This window comes from Epinephelus fuscoguttatus, linkage group LG17, assembly GCF_011397635.1.
Source record: "Epinephelus fuscoguttatus linkage group LG17, E.fuscoguttatus.final_Chr_v1".
NCBI lineage: Eukaryota > Metazoa > Chordata > Actinopteri > Perciformes > Serranidae > Epinephelus > Epinephelus fuscoguttatus.
The window spans coordinates 32,188,869-32,211,853 of NC_064768.1; the positions used below are offsets into that span (position 1 = coordinate 32,188,869).

Sequence of the window (22,985 nt, forward strand, 5' to 3'; positions counted from 1 at the left end):
TCAAGTTTGCAACTGTAGCAGCATATTTCCTCCACTAGCGAGCAGTATATTTACACAAGCAGAATGACTGTGCCACGATGACGAGCTCTGCATTCATTAAGTCCTTCAAAGGAGACGTCTTGAAAAGGGTCTTTTTGGGGGGAGTTTTCCCTATCTGCTGTGAGGGTCTAAGGACAAAGGATGATGTCTGCTGTTCAGACTATAAAGCCCCCTGAGGAAAATTATTATTTGCAATACTGGGTCATATAAATTCAAGTGACCTGACTTGAAGACAGCTTTTCCTGTTTGGGTTGCACACAAGCAACCGCCCCCCCTACACCCCACCTATTTTCAGTCCATCCATATGCTCAGTATGCCTTGACATGCATGGCCATGTGGAGCTCACAACTGGTCATTCCACTGGTCAGAGTTACTCTATCCTCGCTAACTCACTTGCAACAGTGCTTTCCTCTATAAACCACAAAACACATGGGTCACCTAGTTATTAGCACCCAATCACACAAGCATCAGTAAATGTCTGACAGTAAACTCAAGTCATAGCCTATTGCATGGGTGGATTTTAAGCCTCGGGGTTTATGTCTGCTCCACTCCTTCAGTAATCAGTCCATGAGGGCAGGCATGATTCATCCTCGAAGACTGGGAAATTGGGTGGAGAACTCCTTTAAAGGTTTTATGACGGAAAATGTTCCTGGTGATATTATAAAACAAGTGGGTAAAAGTTCACACATGGGAAACATGGAATCCAAAATAGTTTCTATTCCCAGCCCAGAGCAACAACAGTGGGCCCCAGTGCCAGTCACATGACACCATGCGCACACATTACAACTGAAATTTCCTAAGGGTCACACACATTCAAAAACTTCTCCTTGTCATTATCAACTTTTATTTTTGGCCCCAGTATACATATGTATTCATAACCCAAATTAAGTCTTATGAGCATGAAGCCAGGGGGAGCCACAGAGAGACTGATGTCCATGTTGTCTGGACCTAGAACTTTCTCTGGAATAACTGATATTGACGTTTGAACAATGCTTCATTGTACCATCAGACTTTTACTGATGAAACACATCAAAATGATTTGCATGTATTTGTTGTGCTGCAGTCCTTCAACCTTCAAGATGGAAGACATGCTTGTCTGCAAAATGCATTCCAGTACAACAGCCCTTCATTAAATACAGTCTTTGCAAAACTTGTTCCTGTTCACATGTGGTGTATATATATTTTTCCTTTCAGTCAGCCTTTGTACTTAAAACTCAAATCTTTAGGTGCAGTCAGGTTTTCTGATGCATCCATTCCAAGGCTGAAGCCATAGAGTCAATATCCGTGGGGTGACCAAATCTGACGGGAGCCTGATAATCTGTGTGGAAGATTGCCCCTTATCATGTGAGCTGTTCCCAAAGAAACTTTCACTGAAATTAGCACAAACAGTTGACATGCATTGAACCTGGAGTTTTGCAGGCTCAGCCAGTTGGGAATCCAGCCTTGCTGTGGATGGCGTTTGAAGTGTATGCCCTCAACATTCAGCCACCAACTTTCACATTCCATATAGTGCTTGTCATAATAATATCAACTACTGTGTCCAGGGTCATGTCATTTCACACATGTAAATTGGGGCAATCTGTGGATGGAATTTGTTTTGTCTTTATTTTCTTTTTGTTATGCATATGGGTTAAACTGCTGTTTTTGCTGTAATTTACATGTTTGAAATAAAGACATCAATCACAATCAATCACATGACTGAATATCAAGTTCAGCTTTTAGGGCAACATGGATAGGAAGTGAAAACATGCTCAGAATCAGTTTCATGACAATATGGATCTGCAGAACCTTTCATGCTGATTCAGACTGTGCAATACAGTCAAAAGCTCCAGAACATGTCAGTAAATTGAGCTTGAGTTAAGATTGTTTGATCGGCTGCAGTTTCCAAGCTCAGGAATCAGCTGTGAAGCTTGACTTTTTATCATTTACCCCTGGAGGATGGGATAATTTCTTTAGGCCTACAACAATGGAAGGTACACTGGAATCCTTCACTATTCTGAACCAGATCAATGTGGTCGCAAAACTACACCTGAGCTGTCTTGGCTGTAGATGTACTTGTAGTTGACGAAATGTTAAAACATTTTTGTTAGGTGAATAGGCTACACACTTTTACCCCTAGAGAATGAGATAATTTCTTAAGGCCTACAACAACGGAAGGTACACTGGAAGGTAGCTACCCCTGATTAAACCAAATCCTTCACTATTCTGAACCAGATCAATGTGGTCGCATAACTACACCTGAGCTGTCTTGGCTGTAGACGTACATTGTAGTTGACGAAATGTAAAAACATTTTTGTTAGGTGTATAGGTGTACATTTTTACCCCTAGAGAATGGGATCATTTCTTTAGCCCGACAACAACGGACGGTACACTGAAAGGTAGCTACCCCTGATTAAACCAAATCCTTCACTATTCTGAACCAGATCGATGTGGTCCCATAACTACACCTGAGCTGTCTTGGCTGTAGTAGTTGACGAAATGTTAAAACATTTTTGTTAGGTGAATGGGCTACACACTTTTACCCCTGGAGAATGAGATAATTTATTAAGGCCTACAACAACGGAAGGTACACTGGAAGGTAATTACAAATCCTTCACTATTCTGAACCAGATCGATGTGGTCGCATAACTACACCTGAAATGTCTTTTGCGGATATTGTTAGTGCCCAGTAACAATCCAGTATCAACACTCTATCTTAATTAATAAGATGAATCAAATGCCATCTGGGTATTTCCCACAAAGTGTAGCCTACTTTAATGCACTATGAATGCATATGAACAAAACTCTGTAGGGGGTACTTTTGGCTAAAAATGTGACAGGGAGTTGGGTATAGATTCAGTAAATGTGTCCTCAGTGTCTTGAAATAATGCTAAAATCTCTTCCCTCAACTATCAAATCTTTAAAAGGCATAAAAATCCCAATTAAATATGTATTATACTCATTATGATGTAGTGCTTCATACTGACATTTTTACCAACTACCTTTCCATACAGTAGCCAGCATTCACACCACTTGCTCTGTAAATTATTGTCCTTTTTTCCTATTATTGTATGTTACAGTAGCATAATCCCGTTGATACTAATAAAAGCCTGAGGGATTTTCAGGATCAGTATGGTCGATACTGAAACACCTTCACTTGGACGTCTCCCGATGAGTCAGATCAATGCTCATATACGTAGCTGATCCCTGGTCTCAGTTTGTTTACTACAAAAGCGCCTCTCTTTCTGTGTGCCTGCGACTTCCTGTCCTTCCTCACATCTGCTGAGCACGCTCTACATTCTCCCAGCCATGCAGTGTCCACGCGTCGATTCTGGGCGCTGATTGGCTAGCGCTGACACAAACAAAGGTTTTCCACCAATGGGAGCAGTGTGCACGCGCTGGGCCATGCTGCTCATATTGGTTGGTCATGTCTCGACATATAAAACCTGCAGTGTTCCCTTTGTTTACAGCAGAGAGAAGTAGGAGCTGATGAGCTTCGGTGCACAAACAAGCATTTAATAGCGACTGAGTAGTTCACCAACGAGGCTTGGTTTTATCGGTTTATTGGATAAGCACTTACAAGCAGTCATGGTGGCTATGGCGAAGAGGGTGAAAACCTTTCAAATTATCTTTACGGACCCCAGCAAGACTTTTTACTGCGGCGGGGACAAGGTCTCTGGACGGATAGAAGTGGAAGTGAACGATGTGACTCGTGTGTCCGCAATGAAGGTTCTGGGTCTGGGCTGCGCCAAGGTGGAGTACGCTAAAGGCAAGCAGCGATGCCGACAGGAAGACGAGTACCTCAGATATGAAGAGGTCCTGCGACTGGACGACCAGCCCACAGGTACGGTTACTTTTCCACATTATCATCCTCTGCAGTCACACATACAGCTAAAAAGTCCTCGTAGTTAATTTGAACGAGTTGCTAGCATCATGTTTTATTGATTTTATGCCTTGCTGCTCCCTGGTTTTTACAAGTATGAGTCATTTCATTGGCGTTAAGGGATGATCCAAGCGGAACTTTCCTGATTCCGTTACAGCATACTGGAGGGTGACTCCTGTTGACCTGAGTTGATAGCCATCCCCCTCATGTTTCCCATGTGGAATTGAACAGCTGGCAATGAAACAGTAGTCAAGACAAGGTGTTTAATTATTTAATATTTTCCTTCCAGACTCTGATGGATCAGTTGTCTTGAGGCCGGGCAACAAGTACGAGTACACTTTCGGATTTGAGCTCCCCCAGCATGGGTAAGGCCCTGTTTCTTAATTAATATGACATCATCTTTGGAGTCATGGTTCTTCATTGAGTTATCTTTTACAGAAAGCTTTTGGTTTTGATTTTCCTTACTCATGTTCTTACAGGCAGCTGGTGTCGTCATACAAGGGGAAGTTTGGTTATGTCCACTATTATGTGAAGGCTATCATGGAGAGGCCACACCAGCCCGTCCTCGAGTGTAAAAAGCAGTTTGAGGTGGAGGAGCCTCTTGATATCAACACCCCAGACCTGCTGGTGAGTTCACTGACACTGAATAACAAATCAGCTTTTCAGCGTTGCATGTTTTGCTTCAGCTCAAACATTAGATCAAACATATTGAGCTTTATTGTGTTGATTGGTTATACTTTTACAATAAGCTGATACTTGAGTCTGAACTTCCTGCCTCTCCTCAGTCTCCCACAGGTGGCATGAAGGAGAAGAAGGTCACCTGCATGTTCATCCCTGATGGCCAGGTGTCGCTGAATGTAAAAATCGACCGCCGTGGCTTCTGCGAAGGCGAAGACATCTGCATCAATGCAAAGTTTGAGAACACCTGCTCTCGCATTGTGGTGCCCAAGGCAGCCATCATTGCCAAACACATCTACCAGGCCAACGGCCGCACCAAAGTCTTTAGGCAGAAGCTGTCTGCAGTGCGTGGTAACCACATCATCTCCGGCATGTGTGACGCCTGGCAGGGAAAAACCATCAGGGTACCAAAAATTAAACCATCCATGCTGGGCTGCAACATCATCCGTGTGGAGTACGCTTTAATGGTAAGCCTTTAGTTGCTGCAATGAGATTTTTTGTGGTGTAATTTTGAGAATTGAAAATCAGTGTTTTTATATATGCATTAACAAACGTTTATTATTCCTCTATCAGATTTACATCCACATTCCTGGTAGTGAGAAGGTGGTCCTGGAGCTGCCCTTGGTCATTGGTACTGCCGGACTGGGCAGCCGCAGCAACAGCGTGAGCAGTCAGGAGGGTTCAGTCAGCAATGCCTCCCAGAGCTGGGTGTCTCTCAGGATGCCCTCAGAGCCTCCCAGCTACTGTGACGTCAGCCGTGACTGCCGCCTGGACCAGCCCCTCACACCACTGCTGGACGACTTTGATGGTGATGACAGCCCCATCTTTATGAACACTCCAACCTTCCAGTTCCCGCCTCCTCCAGCATATAATGAGGTGGGTGTCTTATCCATGTGTTTCCAATATCTGAACAAAACACTCTCTGTCAAGCTAATATGTTACCTTTGCTGATAGTTAGTCTAATAAAGCTGTAATTTTTTCCAGGCTGAGGAGGAGTACAATGGCAACACCCCTCGCATGATGCCGGTCTGTTGAAGTCCAGCAGAGATTCAAGGACTATGGTCCAGCTCTCAGGGACCATTCATCCAAAGCACTTAAAAAGGAGCAGAAGGTCCAAACTCCAGAGAGGATGTGTTGGATGGAGAGGTAAAGCCACAACTGTGGAAATGGACAGAAAGAGACTTGCCTGGTCTGTCCACTCCTTCACCGCGCTTCATCACCTTTGCTGATTTTGAGTCTTCCTCTTGGTGCTCTGGAGGTCGAGCCACAGCAGCTGTGACGTGCTACATTTCTGAATAAGCTGTTCTTCCAGAGACTCAGACTTTCAGGGTCTCACTGTCCATTCACAGACACTTCATGACTATGTTTTGGGGGCCAAGCATTGTATGAGTCAGCCCCAGCCTGCTGTGACATATTTGACTTTTTGGGGTTTGCCTTTCCTCATGATGCTTTTTCATTCCTGTTAAACCCTGTATTTTTAAGGGATTTCACTAGAGGAACCATCTATTTTGTTAACTCCAGCCAGTTTGTGTTGCTGTAAAGAATGTGTCAGGAATATTGTTGCCTTCGAGAATTACTCCATGTAGAAAAACCTTCCTCAGATGCCCATAGAACCTCATACAGCATCTTTATTTTCTCATGTACCAGTGTTTAAAAAAAGTATGGCTTGTTCCTTTATTGCACTTTTTGATTGATGCATTTTGCTCTACTACTGCCTACAACAGTTTCTTTTTAAAGTTTTGTTTGAACAATGTTAGTGATGTGGAGAGTGAAATGTTCTAGGTAAAACACTCTAAACTTGTTGGAACCTCACCTTTGATTTCCAAATCCCAGCTTGGTGATTGGCTGTAATTTGTTGACACTGCAAGTGCCAAACATTTTCCATACAACTTCGATGCTCCATTAATTCTGGGATGCACCTTATGTGAGGATAATCATTGTATCTGATCTGTGGTTGTCATAGACAACATTTCACTCTGAGATCTCTGCTGTGGTGGTTTCACAAAATCTGTTCTTCAGGGCGCAAAGAAAATCACAGTCAGAGACTAATTTGTGAGAAAGTATGTTTGCAATGCATTCTTGTTACTTATTACAAGTATTTTTTGTATGAAACCCTATGGGTTGTTTTTTTTTTTATAAATAAAGTCATGTTAAAAAATATCCAGCGTGTCAGCTTTCCTTTGTATCTCTGTTTTCAGATCAGCCATCTGTAGTTTGTTAATTCTGGTTCAGCCTTCCCGTTAAGTTCGACAAGTTGTATAGAAGAGGCAGCACCATCTGGATGCTGTAGAGTAGTGGTTCCCAACTGGTCCAGCCACGGGGTTCAGATTTCTTCTTAGTCTTAAGTTTAAGGTCCACACAGTTTATTATATTAAGTATCATACTAGTGTTTGGCCATGTCGTTAAGCTAGTTTTACGAACTTAACACATTCACGAGTCTTACAAGGCCCGTTCAGAATGACCCACTTTTGGACCAGTTGGGAACCACTGTTGTAGGGCAGACCTTCATTCATCGTGGTCGACTTTTATTATATTGTGGCCCTAATTGGTGCTTTGACCTTACTGACAGCCAGAGAGGCCTGAATGTATTGGTCGCCACAGAACTGAAGGAGTCTAACTATATGCACATCCAGTAGGTGCAAGGCTATCCTACAACAGCGTCGGTAAAGAAAAGGTAATGCTTGTGCACTTACTCCATGCTGAAGGAGTTTAATGATAGCAACATTTTGGTAACACTGGGAACTTCATCAGGATAAAATGTTGGAAAAGAGGAAACTATTGTTGAAAATATAGACTGTCAATACCTACCAGTTTGGAGTATTTGAAATGGTATCAGTCCTCGTTTCTCGCAGACCGACAGACTAACAGGAGCTGCACTGTCTTGTTCTCTCTTTTCGTCAATACTACAGGCACTCTGCTGTTCTCTGGTACTAACCAAAAGAAAAGTCGTCATTGTAATGTTAAAGCCTTGTTACTGTATTGAAGTTAGAAATTCCAGTATCAAATCAAGTCAAGCCAACAATATCATGACAATACCAGTGAAAACCACATCAGTATTTGTATTATATACACGCCAATTATAGACTGCCAAGTTCTATGTTGGCAGGTGTGGTTAACCATCCAAACCACTCAGGAAGATAAAACATCCAAAACCAGCTGATGATCAACAAGTTGCAGGCAAAAGCAAAAATCTTGAATGCATGAACAGAGTCTTAACTCCCCTCTAAAAAAATGAGCTAGATCAAATTACGACAAGAAAAAAAAGACACGCCCGAGGTATTTATATGTAAAACAATCCACTATTCAAACATTCTTACCTGACGAAGATCCAAGTAGGATCGACATTTTATTAAACTTCCGTGGCATGGAGTAAGTGTGCAGGAATCAAATGCTGCTATAGCCTGTTACTCTGCTACATAGCAGGACTTTGGATTGAATTACTCGCTCCACTGTTGAAATCTCAGATTGGTGCAAATATTGGTCACAGATCTGGGAAATGCCAAACATCAAAGATGCACACTTTCTTACCACGGTCTGACATTCAAGAGTTTCCTTGTAGTATTTTGGGTTATCTTGCCAGGAGCCACCATTACCCTGATCCAGATAAGCAGCAGATAATGGACAGATAGAGCCTGATACAAGTGGACAGCAATAAATACAAATGTGAATGACCACCAAGACGCATTGTGATCCGATTGCTAAAACCATTGCCTGAGGTGGTCTGGGACACATTTGATCACATGTGTTTTGTAGTGTCAATGCTAATGCAACCTGATGCGTCCCTAATAAGGACTACATCATCAATGCAGGACGTGGTGGTTGTTTTGGTAACAGCACCCTAAAATTTGTCCATTTTACAGTCATTTTAAAAGTGTTGTGTGATGTGTTGGATTCTGCTGACAGCAATATCTCTAGGTGTACTGACACAACCCCTAACGTGACCCCAAGCATGCTGGCGAGCAGATGATGTAATAACTATGTGTAACACACGTGGACAGCTCTGTGCCTTCGCTGTCCATGTGTGTTCTGATCACAGATTTGCATGTTAATATCAGGTATAAACAGGCTCATAGCTTGAACAGCTGATGCCTTGATGAAGCTCTATCACACAAACTTTGCATTTCAGTTTTTGTACTGAATTCATTCATTATGTTTGCATGATCTGGTAAGTTAGTGTTACAATTGGACAGGCACTGGACACCACAGCAATGATAGAAATGCAACATGGTTGGAGATATGAAGAGAACAGTGCCTCTATTCTGCTACATTTGAGATGGTCAGTGGTCCAGTACTTAAGAAATAGTGCAATAACATCCAACAGGGTAAATTATTTTTAAAGTCCTGATCAAGATGTTCCAAGTCTCTGCAAAACTGTCTATTTTGGGCTCAACTAAAGAATGTCAGCCCTCTGGCTTCTGGGAATTTTGGCTGTTATGACAGCTCAATGTATACTACTGAGACACTGGATGACAAAGTGTTCACCCCTCATAAAGATGCACTAGCTGCCAATGACATAGTGACTTTCGACTGAGAGCTGTTGTACTCGCTGTCACCAAAAAAATCTGTTATATGGATTGCTCTGTTTCCACCCACTGAGTTAAAGGGCTAGTTCACTCAAATTGCAACAAAATATTTCTCACTTGATGATATCTAACCATGCAGAAACTTTAAGTTTTATTTGTATAGGATATGATATAAATTATGTGTCTCATGTTTGAGATTTCTGCCTCCGTCTCAGTATATGAAGGTGAAAGAAATTTCATTTGAGCTGCTTCAGGTACACGACGCAGCAGTGTAGTGGTTAGCAACATCACCTCACAGCAAGACGGTTCCCGGTTCAAAGTCAGGGTGAGGGAGCCCTTCTGTATAGAGTTTGCATGTTCTCCCTGTGTCAGCACGGGTTGTCTTTGGGTACTCCGGCTTCCTCCCACAGTACAAAGACATGCAGGCTAGGTTAATCAGTAACTCTAAATTGACCATGGTTGTAAATGTGAGTGTGAATGGTTGTCTGTCTCTGTGTGTCAGCCCTGTGATAGTCTGGTGACCTGTCGAGGGTGTGTCGCGCCTCTCGCCCAATGTCAGCTGGGATAGGCCCCAATGTAAAGTGTCTTTACTCTAGTACTTAAAGCAGAATTAATGAAATTCCTCTGAGGTCCACAGGTGTCAAAGAGAGCAACCTTAACTACTTCACTGACTGAATGAAAAACAATGATCATTATTATGAATTATGGGTGACAGAAGATACCAGTTAGGAATCATTTTGCAGAAGTTTTCACAAAGATGCCAAACGTTGATAACTTCTGTAATATTAGAGCTGAAGTTCTTTTTCAGTTGTTCTACAGACATGTGGGAATAGATCAGATCTTGTAAAATGCGAAGGTGCACACTGTCGGCCTCTGAGAGACACAAGCAGGAGGGTTGATTCATGTGGCGACAGGCACATACTGTGGAATAGTTCCAGCCAGTGCTCCTGTTGTGGAGCCTGCAGCCAGGGTCCTGTGCATGATATTTTTCCTTTTCAAAGTATGTTCTCCGCTCTGTGCTGCTGACGTCTGGTAACTGCTGAAAACAACAGATAAGGAAACTGTTTATCTGTGAATCACTCTGAGACGGGGGTGTTGGCTGCTGCAGGCCTGTCGGTCGCTGGAGGGTGAAATGTTGCTTCACAACCCAAGAATGTCATGGTCCTCAGAGGCCATGAAGTTTTCTGAGCACAGTCCTGCTTCCCAGGGGATGAATACATGGATAAAGTATACATTTAAGTACTAGGTTGTAAGAATACTAAATTATCTGTATGTTGTGCTCAACATATTTAAACCTTTACAGTGGGTGCAGTAACCATTACAGGCTCTAACCTTCACACATCTATTTAGCTGTATGCATTCTCTCCATCTGTGGAGTGGCATGTTTTTTTTCTCCCTTCCTTATTCTGCCCTGCATACTTGGCTTCTCATGATATGGCCTACTAAAATACATCAGCTATAATCTGCTGTGCACCTAAAATAGTCCTCCCACAATGCAAGCACATGCACTTGTCTTTATTGCCTTTCAATGGCATTTCCTATTGCTGCATGGGCAGCCTGTGAGGGGTCTTGTCCTTGTTAACAATGTTTCAGGGGTTTGAAGAGGGTCACAATTTGACACTTTCAGCAGTTTAAAGTTACTATGGCAATGCAGAACAAACATGCTTTCTCAACTGTGAATGTCCACGAGCAGCAAAATGTAACGTTTCCCCTTTTTTTGAGTGTCACCACAAGGAAGATACAAAATATAGAATATTCATATAAACAAGAACAGATTTAGAAATTTGGGGAAGGGTTGAAGCAACATGGGAAGGTGTCGAAAGTTTCAAGTATGGTGCCACCAGTGTTAGGCTGGGCGGATGAGGAGGAGGGTGCAGTCACATGTGGAGCAAGTGTCAACAAATGGAACGGCCAGTGTCTGTTTGACTGACATGTGCATGGAAAATACTGCACACTCCTCCACTGTCCATCTGCTTTCCAAGAAAGACCAACATGGAGGAGAAACTGATCCTCAGTTTTCCATTACCTATGGCGCGTTCCTTTTTTGTAGTTGTGCAAAACAACATTACATAACAGACACAACAACATGAGATGTTAATTATAAAAAAGATGGAATCATTTTGTTGTTGTTGTTGTTGTTGTTGTTGTTGTTGTTCTGTTAATGTTTTGTCTTGCAATAAAAAAATACTATCTTTATAAACAGATATCTGCATATGTATGCAGAATCTGTAGGCAACAAGACAATTTTGGTATTGGAGGCATTCTGATTTCTGTATGCAGTCTGAGTAGAATCAGGTAATAACCTAACCAATCACGTGTGGAGAACAAAAGAGGGGCAACCAAACGACAACCTCCTGGGCTGAAAAATGAAGCCAGCATGAAGTGCCAAAATTGCAGTTCTTCAAATGGCCACTGGAGGCTGGCTCCAAGATGGAGTCAATCTCCACAGACACAACTGCACAGCAGAAATAAACATATTTGTAGCCTGTTACAAAAAAAAAGTTTTGGTCTGTATAGCTAATTTCAACATTCACGACAGCTGTACAGGTGGTTAATTTTTTATGCAACTCACCCATTTACATTTTATTAAGGCTTAAAGTTACGCATATTTAATGGTGTTGCCGCTTTGAGTGACAGGCCGCCTGCAAGACATCACCACAGTCTATGAGTCAGATCCACCCCTTGCTCCTCCACAGCTCCACTCTCTCATCCAAATATGCATCCAAATATGGTCACTTCTGGCTCCAAAAACCAACATGGTGACAGCCAAAATGCCAAACTCAAGGCTTCGAAACAGCAGCCCACAAACCAATGGGTGATGTCACGGTAGCTACGTCCATTATTTTATACAGTCTATGGGTGAAAATGCATCGGCCAAAATGCAATCTTGGAACCCAATGGCTATCGTGTGATGACAGATAAACCTATATTAGCTTTTTCTAAAAATGTATCCACATTAATATGCAGATATCTCTTTAAAGGAATTTAATGAAATTAGTGGCACATGGAAAAGGAAATCCTGACCGGGATATTGGGGTGGAGAGGGGGGAACATTTTTATGACATTTTTTATGGCATACCATACTATTAATTTTATTTATAGAAGTTTATTTATGATTATGATTATGTTTGATAATGACTTTTTTAGATGGTGGTGTGTGGTAAACTGTTGCAGCAAAGCAAACATTTTTTTATGCGTGATGGAGGCTGGAGGCTCTTTGTTTTTGGGTTGTCTATCTGTCCGTCCATCTGTTTGGCACAACAGTGGACTCACTTGGACTCAACAATGAACCGATTAGTTTTTGGTGGCCATGGGTCAAAGGTCAAGATCAGTCAGACGTTGTTTTTCTCATTCTTGTGAGTGAGGAAATTTCTTCAAATTTGGCACAAATGTCCACTTGGGCTGAAGAATAAACAGATAAGAATTCGGTGGTCTCAGGTCACAGGTCAAGGTCAGTGTGAGCTCACAAAACATGTTTTTGGCAATAGCTCAATAATTCATATGCTAATTGTGACAAAACACAAATGCCTAATAGGATATAACGAGTAGTGACATTTTATATCCAAAAGGTCAACTCACTGTGACATCATAAGATTCTGCATGAAGCACTTTTCTGGCAATTACTCAACACCATAACTCAGGAACAGAGGGGGGGATGTTTGGTCAGATACTGAATTGGTGACACTCATCTTGGGTGCCCATCTTGACAATGTGATGATTGTATAGATTTTTTGTGCTGTTGGGGGGATAATGGGTGTTCGCCCGCAGGACTGTAATTCTAGTTTATCAATATATTAGGGAGGACATTTTGATTTGAATATTGGGAGGGATGTGTCTGCCCTAGTATATATTATAATAACCAAGGACATCAGTCTTTTCATAGAATTGTCTAATTATTGACAAAGTACACAATAAACAATCAAAGTGTGTTGGTAAGGTGTGACCTCCTGAACACCTGACCAACACATGGCTAAGACTACTTAACCACTCCGTGCTCCTTGTCCCAGATTCTCCAAGTGTGTCGAACTCTACTGGAAGGATGCACAGCATTCCCCCTTTAGATATTCTCTCACATGATGTTGTGTGTTATGACGATGACGTGCGCTGTCAAATGTGTCATGTCACACATGAAGGCTGTAACATTTCATGCCATAGAGCTCCAGTGTTGTCCAAAAATGGCCCTACTTTGGACTCATTCGTATAGGAGAGTTTTTTCCCTGCTTCTCACTGTCAGCAGAGACTCAGTCTGCAGCGTAGTCCTACAGACCTCATCACAATGTGTACAATAACCTCCATGTAGAAAATCCCTGCATCACATAAATACAATTTCACTAACAAGACCACACCAATAGTATTTTCAGAATGATTTATTACATGTTATGGACGATGAGTAGTCATGACTGAGGAGGAGAGGGTTGAGGGATGAAGGGATGAGGGTCAAGGGATGAGGGTTGAGGGATGGAGGGGTGAGGGATTGAGGAATGAAGGGATGAGGGTCGAGGGATGGAGGGGTGAGGGATGAAGGGATGAGGGATGAAGGGATGAAGGTCAAGGGATGAGGGTCAAGGGATGAAGGGATGAGGGGTTGAGCGATGAAGGGATGAGGGATGAGGGTCGAGGGATGGAGGGGTGAGGGATGAGGGGATGAGGATGAAGGAATGAGAGGATGAGGAGATGAGGATGAAGGGATGAGAGGATGAGGATGAAGGGATGAGGGTTGAGGGATAAAGGGATGAAGGGATAAAGGGATGAGAGATGAAGGGATGAGGTTTGAGGGATGAAGGGATGAAGGGATGAGGTTTGAGGGATGAAGGGATGAGGGTCAAGGGAAGGAGGGATGAGGGGGAGAAGGGGTGAAGGTATGAGAGGAGGAAAGAGGGTTATAGGTGGATGGACGGATGGATGGACGGATGCTTGGTGGTTAGAACCAGGAAGTTGAGACTCTGGGTGGGGGAGCCGTCTCTTCGATCTCTGGGGTACGATCAGAGCCCCTGGTTCCTGTAATAACACAAAAGAGAGAAAAGGAAAGTCAGAGGAGTAGGAAACAGATGAGGTGCGCTTAAATACTTATTTAACGGAAATGGGATGTGTTCAAGGTGTGGTCTTGTTCCCAAATTTAGTTATAAAACTTCATTTCACTAACAAGACCACACCAATACTCACACTCAGCAGCTCACACCAAAACAATCTAGACTGATAAATAGCACTATAGGTAAGGTAGATATTTTTGATTTTGGGGTTCACTATCCCTTTAATTTAGATAAGATAGGAGGTCTTAAACAGGAGAGGTCACAGCCATGAGTCAGAGTACAATCTTTAGTTAGAAAAGGTCCCTCTTTTTTTGTTGGTTTGTTCCTTTCTTTGAAGTTTCCTGATAGTTTGACAATGGGAACTGACAGAAAACTTTGGGGTGACTTGCAACAGAGGTTGCTGAGTGATCAGAAGCGGGGTTGTCTTGCTTAGAGCCATCTTATACCACCAGACCAAACCATTCTAGTGTATATTTAAATAAAACAATGCTCCTTTAAAAAAATATGTTATAGTACATATGTTGACTTAGTAAAGTGTAAATGTAGGTCAGAGGTCAGCATTTTACTGTAATACAATAGAGACGCTCCCTGTACTTTCTGCCTTTTAAGCTCTTTAGATAAACCTGACACAGCTTGCTTTTATGTTTAGGGTGTGTGTTTGGGCAACAATAATTACCATCATGTCATGATTCTTACCAGCGAGTTGCATGCCTTGCTCTGTCTTTAAACACTGCCTGTGATTGGCTGAGGCGGCAGAGAACTTGCCTCCTCTTTGGCTGAAGCAGTTGTTCACGAGGGTAAGCATTCGAGAGCTGCATGCTCACACACACACACACACACACACACACACACACACACACACACACACACACACACACACACACACACAGAACCTCTGTGGTGTTTTTTCCTCAACCTTCCTCTGTTTGTTCCCTCAGTGATTCACAGCAGAAAGTTCATGGCTTGCACAGCAAGTCTGATCACGCGCCTACGGTCAACTGTGATTCAAAGCATAACATAGCCAATTACTCATATAAAATGAATCAAATCAAGTCTTCATAGTCTAATAATCTCATGTGTCATGCATCCCTGGTATTATAATTTATACTCATTACACGCTTGAAACTCATGTCGTTTAGTGAGATGATGTAACTCCATGTAATTGGACATATGTCTTATTCACACCTTTAGAGCCATCATAGGAGTTATGGTATCAAGATATGGACTCAGCATGTGTTTTAAAATCATGACAGTTTAATGAATGTCTTACTTTCTCTAAGAAGGCTAAAAAAACTTATGGGCCATTTTCCCTGCCTACATTTTATTATAGTCTGAATAAAGCTACCTGATGGAGATGCTGTACATGTGACTGGAAAAGGTCCAGTGATTTAATATCACTTCCATAAAGTTGGGGGACTCACAAGAGACAGATTCAAAAGCTAATGGATAAAATTAAAATAGCAGAGTCTGAGGTACCCTGACTTTTAGTCAAGGTCAAGCTTGAAAAACCACTACAGTTCCCATGCAGCTCGTCACTGTCTTTACCAACATCTTTTAAACTCCATCGCTCCAGTTTTCAACAGAGGCTGCCAGCCCAAGCTGAGATAACCCTGAGGACATCCTTCATGTGATGACTCCTCAGACTGAGGAAGATTCACCATGAGTGGTAAACTCACCAGCAAATGATTACCAGTCGTGGCGGCTGGTGTTGTTTTCACCTTGTGAGTCTGAGTGTGTGTGCATCATCATGATAAAATGTGGTCCTGCTGACACCTGTTGTAGCGGGAACTACCACAGAGGGTGTTTTTTGCATTTTTATATGTATATGTCATATGTTAATGCAGGTATTATGATGTCTGACTGGGTGCAGTGGGTGTCACTGCGATTGTCATGCAAGATGCAGTTAAAAAACTTCACAGGTGTTTCATCGAGATCAAAATGAAGGCCAAGTTCAAAGATGGGTGTAGTTCAAGAGAGAGGGCTGATGTAGCGGGGAAGGAAGTAGGAAAAGAGGCCATTGCCCCCCAAATTTTTCACCCCTGGCCCACATCACAAGATGGTCTCTAGTTTTAGGATGAAATAGCTTGATATTGTCAAAATCATAATGATTATGAAATATAATTATGATCCAATAAATCCCAAAAATAGGACTAGGTTAATTGATAACTCTAAATTGTCCGTAGGTGTGAATGTGAGCGTGAATGGTTGTCTCTCTATGTGTCAGCCCTGCGATAGTCTGGCGACCTGTCCAGGGTGTACCCTGCCCCTCGCCCAATGTCAGCTGGGATAGGCTCCAGCCCCCCGGCGACCCTCAAGAGGATGAAGCGGTAGGAAGATGAATGAATATCCCAAAAATATCATTTCATATCACGAGGAGGGGAAATTCTGAAGGATACACTGAATTCTGGCACAAAGTACTGCCCTTTGCAGCGCTGATCAAAATCTATCAGTGAACATCTCCCACAGCTCCCAGCTCCCAAGCTATTGTTATTACACCTCAGTTAATTTATCGTAGATAAAACGCCTGTCTATCATACTGCACAGTGTCAAACCGCCATGCTATGCTTTACCCAGGGCTTATAGGGACACAGCCACCACCAGATCCATAACTCAGATACCCAGCATTTTAAACAGATCAGTTGTGTCCTTTTCTTGAGAAAGGTCTGGTGAGCGAGACTAGTTGTGCCCTGAAAGACACTGTGAAGTGTTTCAATAAACCATATAACCTCATTCGCACAAGGATTAGAACGTCGGGTCTTGTTGTTGAACTGGATCTTTTCTGTTTCCAACTGCGTCTCACTTTTCAGACACAGGAACATGTCATACAACAAAAGTCGCATGCCAGTTGGAATTTATAATGTACACACAGTCATATTGTCAGAAGCCCTACTTCTCAGAATCTCAGAAGTTTGGCAGGTTTCCCCACTTCTCTTTTTCTCAGCTGTTACATTCATCCAGAAAAACAAAGCTGGAAACCAGCGGAGCTGCCATTGGCTGATTATCTGCTGCCATGCGTCCTCTGATTGGCTGAAATCCTTGTTCATGCGTGGGGCATGCAGGCAGAGCATGTCAGCATCCTCTGGAGGAAGTCTGTTGTTTTTTTTTATTGCCCTGCCGCTGTACTGCATTGACTCCACATGGAAGGGACTTTCTTCTCTCCTCTGCTGAGGCTGCTATCACTTGTGGAATTTGAGTGTGCAAAACGCAGGTCACTATGTCCTTATTTGGTTCTGCTACACATCTGTTGTAGAATCACATCTGGCTCTTCTACTGCATACTCATGCTAAAGTTACTTTCACTCTGATAGTAAATGCCAACAGCATAGAGAGTTGCTGCTCAATGTAAACTCAGTCTGTCAAAGAGATCCCAGGCATCAAGTGATCACTTAAAAAAATATGAACCATCCATCACCAAACATAGCAAAGGCATGGTCATGAATCTAGTCTGGGAACAGCCAGCAGGCTCTCGTCTGAGAGCCCCAGGCAGTGCACAGCTACACAGGGGAGAGCAACTCTGAAATATCCAGTGGAGCAACGAGAAGCCTTGGAAGTAATCTGATCAATTCAAATATTAATAAAATGTCAAAATCAAGTGTAGTGGTGCTGAGAAAATACAGGTATTGCAGTATTCTAGTCACAAAAAAATAAAGGCATGTAGAGCAGTTTCTGCATCTTTAAAAAACAACTGAGTTCATCTTGGAAACATTTTTTCAGGTGGAAAAAACAGGGCAAGAGAAGCTTGCTAATATTTGATATATCAAAATTTAAATCACCACAGACTCGATGTACTGCAAAGGCACCAAAATATGACTAAAGATTTTTTTTCTGATTTTTTGCCTTTACAAGACAGGACAGAGAGCCATGGGTTAGAACTGAACCCTCAGCTGCTGCGGCAAGGACAAGGCCTTTGTACATGGGGCGTCCATTCTACTATGTGACGTAGTGGGCACCCACAAAATATGACTTCATGTACGCATGCAGATTGTCAGGGCCGATGAACAACACTTTGTTTTCCTTGCACGCCTCCACCATGAGCGGAGAATCCAAAATCAGAGATAATTCTTGATGAATTGGTGTCAGAAGGGCGCCACGTTTAAACAGCAGTAAAACTATATCAAAAGATACATTCACAAACTCTCACACAACTCCTGCAGTGTAATCCCAGTCTCACTGATCCAGTTGTATGCTCAATACTTTCCAAACACATGCATTTTTGCTAAAACCTTACATCATTTAACACTTAGTGCATCTCTGCAACTCAGTGGAGTGCATGAGCAGAATTCAAATGCAGGTGCACACTACCACTGCAGAAGTGCTTTAAATAGTAATGTTTTAGTGAAAATGCTCATGTTTGTAAAGTACAGCGCACACATCTAGATGAATGAGACTTAGATTATACCGCATGAGTTGTATGAGAGTGTGTAAACGGATGTTTTGACTCACTGGCCTCTTAATTAGGTACACCTTGCAAGTACCAGGTTGGACCCATTGCCTTCAGAACTGGCTTAATTAATTCTTTGTGGCATAGATTCAACAAGGTGCTGGAAACAGTCCTCAGAGATTTTGGTCCATATTGACATGATGACATCACACAGTTGCTGCAGATTTGTTGGCTGCACATCCATGATGTGAATCTCCCGTTCCATCACATCCCAAAGGTGCTCTATTGGATTGAGATCTGGTGACTGTGGAGGCCATTGGAGTACAGTGAACTCATTATCATGTTCAAGAAACCAGTTTGAGATGATTTGAGCTTTGTGACATGGTGCGTTATCCTGCTGGAAGTAGCCATCAGAACATGGGAACACTGTGGTCATAAAGGGATGGACAAGCGACACTAGGTACACTCAGACACTCAGGTAGGCTGTGGTGTTTAAACCATGCTCAGTTGGTACTAAGGGGCCCAAAAGGCTGCTCTCTGGATAGTTTTCTTTTTTCTGACCATCCTCTGTAAACCGCAAAGACGACTGTGCATAAACAGTAGATCAGCAGTTTCTGACAGACCAGCCCATCTGGCACCAACAACCATGCCACGTTCGAAGTCACTTAAATCACCTTTCTTCCCCATTGTGATGCTCAGTTTGAACTTCAGCAGGTCATCTTGACCATGTCTACATGCCTAAATGCACTGAGTTGCTGCCACCTGATTGGCTGATTAGCTATTTGTGTTAACCAGCAGTTGAACAGGTGTACCTAAATAAGTGGCCGGTGAGTGTAGTTTAACTGTTGTGACGCACGTTAATCAAGAATGTTCTCCATTTTTGGGTTCTCTGTTTACCGCAGAGGCATGCAAGAAACTGCAAGTGAATTTAGTGTAACACAGAGCGAGTAACTGATAAACAAAGGATCATTTTGAGGGCAGAGTATTCCATTAATCACTCCAAGTAGACCAAGCCTATTTTTATCAGTACCCTGAGGGCAGTGTTCTCAGGTAAAAAACATGCCCAGACTGAGAAACAGAGAAACAGTCTGAGCATACCCATTCTGAGAAACATCCATTCAGCTGGCAACTGCATGAGCAGTTCAGACCCAAGCTCCACCAGCCAGACTCCACCCACACACATAGTTTCTCCACCTGCCCACACAGCCTACTTTAGCTTCCCCACCTGCACATACAGCTTCTCCACCTGCCCACACAGCTTCTCTACTTCCATCTGCACACACAGCTTCTTTTCAGAGTCTCCACCTTCACACACAGATTCTCGACCCTCACACACAGCTTCTCGACCCTCACACACAGCTTCTTTCTGTTTTTCCATCTGCACACATGGCTTCCCCACCTCTGTCTGTGCACAGCGATCCTCCACCTGCACACATATACAGTACAGTTGAAAACAGCTTACAAAGTGGAACATGCATCACAGATGTGTTGTTTTGCACTCTCACAGATCTAAGTGGGACATAAACTGATGTGCAGTTGTGTAAAGAATCTGTATGTTGTGTATGTGTGTGTGCGTTTGTCTGCGAGTGAGTGTGTGTTTGAGAGCCTGTGAGAACGAGAGAGAAAGAGAGAGGAAGTAAGTAAACAGCCTTGAGGGAGTGTGGAATGTCTGGCTGCACCTTCAGCAAACCAACTGCAAAACAAGTTCCTCCATAAGGACAGGAAGACCTTCAACTGACCTCCACCTACAGTACATGCTCCTTCCTTAAACCAACCACTGCACTGCACCATTTGTAGGTCATGAATAACATTATCCATAATAACATATAATTATGTTATATATTATTATGTTTAAAATTCACCCCACCATCTGAGTTTTGAGAGATTTTTTAAAGCCCCTCCCCTGACCTCTCTTTACCCTATAGTTTCGGTAACATATTGTAACTGTGAAATGTGTTAGACCATAATTACTTTGTAGGTACTGCAGAATATCAATATCTTTAACACCATTCTTCCAGTGCTGCACCTGTAGGTACCCAGTACTTATAAAAACTCTTACAGGCACATCTTTTAAAGTGGGGTTGTATGAGGTACGTATCCATAGTTGGTGTTTTATCTACTGTAGATGGTGGTCAGCACACCAACAGTTTGGAGAAACAGACAGGAGTATGGACACAGAAACTTAGCAATAAAATATATTTTAGCCACCTAAAAAGGTAAATGTCAGCTAAAAAATAAGTCAAGTTGCAGACCCCTATCCACAGCAGTACACTGTGTCGGACTCCAGCCTGCTTCTCCGAACTGGGGCCATGCCAAACGACATCTACTGGCTGTAATACACTGACTAGGATAAGTACCTTGCTCGTATGACCCTGCTTCAAAAAAGCTGAGGCATCCCTTTAGGAGTATCATTTATTTCTCCTCTCCTTTGAAATGCCTGGTTGTTACACCTTTGTCCCCATAGTCTTGTTTTCTTGTAGTCTTTTATCAGTAGTACGTATTTTCCGGGTATATGATTCATACAATAACAGTACAATGTAAATTGTGAGCTGTATTATAAAGTGTTACTGATTTTATTTCCCCCAATTGCAGTTGTGGACAATACGCAACAATATCAAGGATGGCAGGATCTGAAGTGGGATTTGATTTGTGATATGAGAACCTTCTGTTTGAACGTAAGAAACCATGAGCCACATAAAGAATATGGTGCTGGTCGATATAACATTACTGATCCCTAAAACAAGACCAAACACTGTCTCTTATGATCCTTTTATTTGAAAATGTTGAACTAGTCTTTAAGGATTCACAGGATAAAAAGATGAGGAGCAGTGGTTTACTATTGGTTATATATTTACATAGATATATATATATTTGAACTGTTACAAAGGACACCCAGTTTCAATTCAGAGTGTGCGGTATTTGGAACAGACAAATCCAAAACCAAAACCAAATGCAGATGAGACAGGGTCAGTAATGATGGCCGCAGCCTCTTTTACACAATGCTGGCATACATGTCATTTCTGGGAGGTTGTGTTCCTTGAAATGTTTTTGGAAGATCACATTGGAGTTATATCACACCGTTGCAACTTTTGCTTCAAACAGTCTCATGGTTGAGGCTTTTTTAGCTGCAGGCTGTGGTCATTTGCAGCATCATTCTGTTTCCATGATATTCAGCGCTTCTAGAAACTGAGCAATGTCCTCTGGCTGCTGTGCGGTTGTCCTTGAAGCAGACGTGAGGGTAAACACTCAGAGGACTTCACGTTTCACACAAAAGAAATGTTCTACAGAGTACAGGCCCCGCCCACTGTCACATATTGTTCCATAGTAACACCACACCGTCAACCACAGACTTGCTGTGTACAGGCACACGTCGCAGCTTTTGTGTTATGCAATGTGTTTTCCTGCTGCACTCACAGAGACTGAGGTGCAGCTGTTCAAATTCCTGGAAAGTGTTGAGCCTTGGGATTCTCCGCATGTTAAACTGGAAAGACAGAAAAAACATGAGAAAAAAGAACAAAACAAGTATCAACCTGTTTCTTAGGCAATGTGTATCCCAGCTGCAATTCATGGAAATGCCCTTATAACTGTACGCTTGTCTGATGTGTCTCGGCTGTATATTGTTTGGACTTGTTCAACAGTCTTTTCTAATATGCAGGGTAATACATGACTCACAGAACTTAATTGTTAAAGGAACACTTGGTTCTTGTCTCCCTCAGATGAGATCATCGCCGTGTGTTCAGCAAAGGCCAGCGTAGAGGAACACTTCTTGGCTGGGAGCCGATCTGACACAGCCGAAATCACTGGTCACACCACTGAGGACTTCCTCCCATACACATCCTGTCCGAAAGAAATTACTTTTGCAATCACAGGGTGTTGCTCCCTCCGCTGCACGATCAAATCCATCACCAAATCTGCATCCGACCACCTCGAGACTTGGCACAGACCCTCCTCTATGCCTTCACCACCTTTTGTCTGGATTATTGCAGTGGACTCAGCAAAACACTGGACAGGCTTGTGAAGAATTCAACTGCCAGAGTTCCCACCTGCACCAAGCCCAGACACTGTCACCTAACTGAAACCTACCTGATGACTGAGGCCAGTGGACTGAGATAATTATTTTATCAATGGCAAACACTGATACGTTATTTTCTACTCTTGAGTCCTTTCTTTTTGTCTGCCTTACACATGCAAAGTGTCCTTAAATCCCCTGAAAGACACTATAAAAATATTTTTAATAAAACAGCCGAGAGCATTTCCTGAGTGCCACACACAAAAAAAACCCTCTGGATAATCACAATTTGAGCCACTAGATGCAATCAACAACAGTTCAGTACTAACAATAAAAAACAGCATGACAGTCAAGGGTAAAAATACAGATCACAAGTATATTATTGTCCTTGACAGCTGCATGTTTTTCAGTTCCTCTGCAATATAAAATCCATGATGTCCCTCAGTAAGCGATAGCAGACCTCA

At 42.5% G+C, this 22,985-nt stretch overlaps 1 protein-coding gene across 1 annotated transcript; it reads left to right on the forward strand.

Annotated features, from left to right (window-relative positions):
* The first annotated feature begins 3,469 nt into the window (after positions 1-3,469).
* On the forward strand, positions 3,470-6,739 carry txnipa (thioredoxin interacting protein a). Its single transcript, XM_049602353.1, has 6 exons — positions 3,470-3,862; positions 4,191-4,266; positions 4,381-4,528; positions 4,687-5,046; positions 5,153-5,455; positions 5,564-6,739. Exons 1-6 carry the CDS (start codon positions 3,607-3,609, stop codon positions 5,612-5,614), a joined length of 1,194 nt encoding a protein of 397 aa, XP_049458310.1. The 5' UTR covers positions 3,470-3,606; the 3' UTR covers positions 5,615-6,739.
* Positions 6,740-22,985: the final 16,246 nt, after the last annotated feature.

Coding starts and splice junctions, on each gene's coding strand:
- txnipa (XM_049602353.1), top strand. CDS start 3,607: ATGGTGGCTATGGCGAAGAGGGTGAAAACCTTTCAAATTATCTTTACG. Junction 4,267..4,380: donor TTTGAGCTCCCCCAGCATGG/GTAAGGCCCTGT, acceptor ATGTTCTTACAG/GCAGCTGGTGTCGTCATACA. Junction 5,047..5,152: donor GTGTGGAGTACGCTTTAATG/GTAAGCCTTTAG, acceptor TTCCTCTATCAG/ATTTACATCCACATTCCTGG.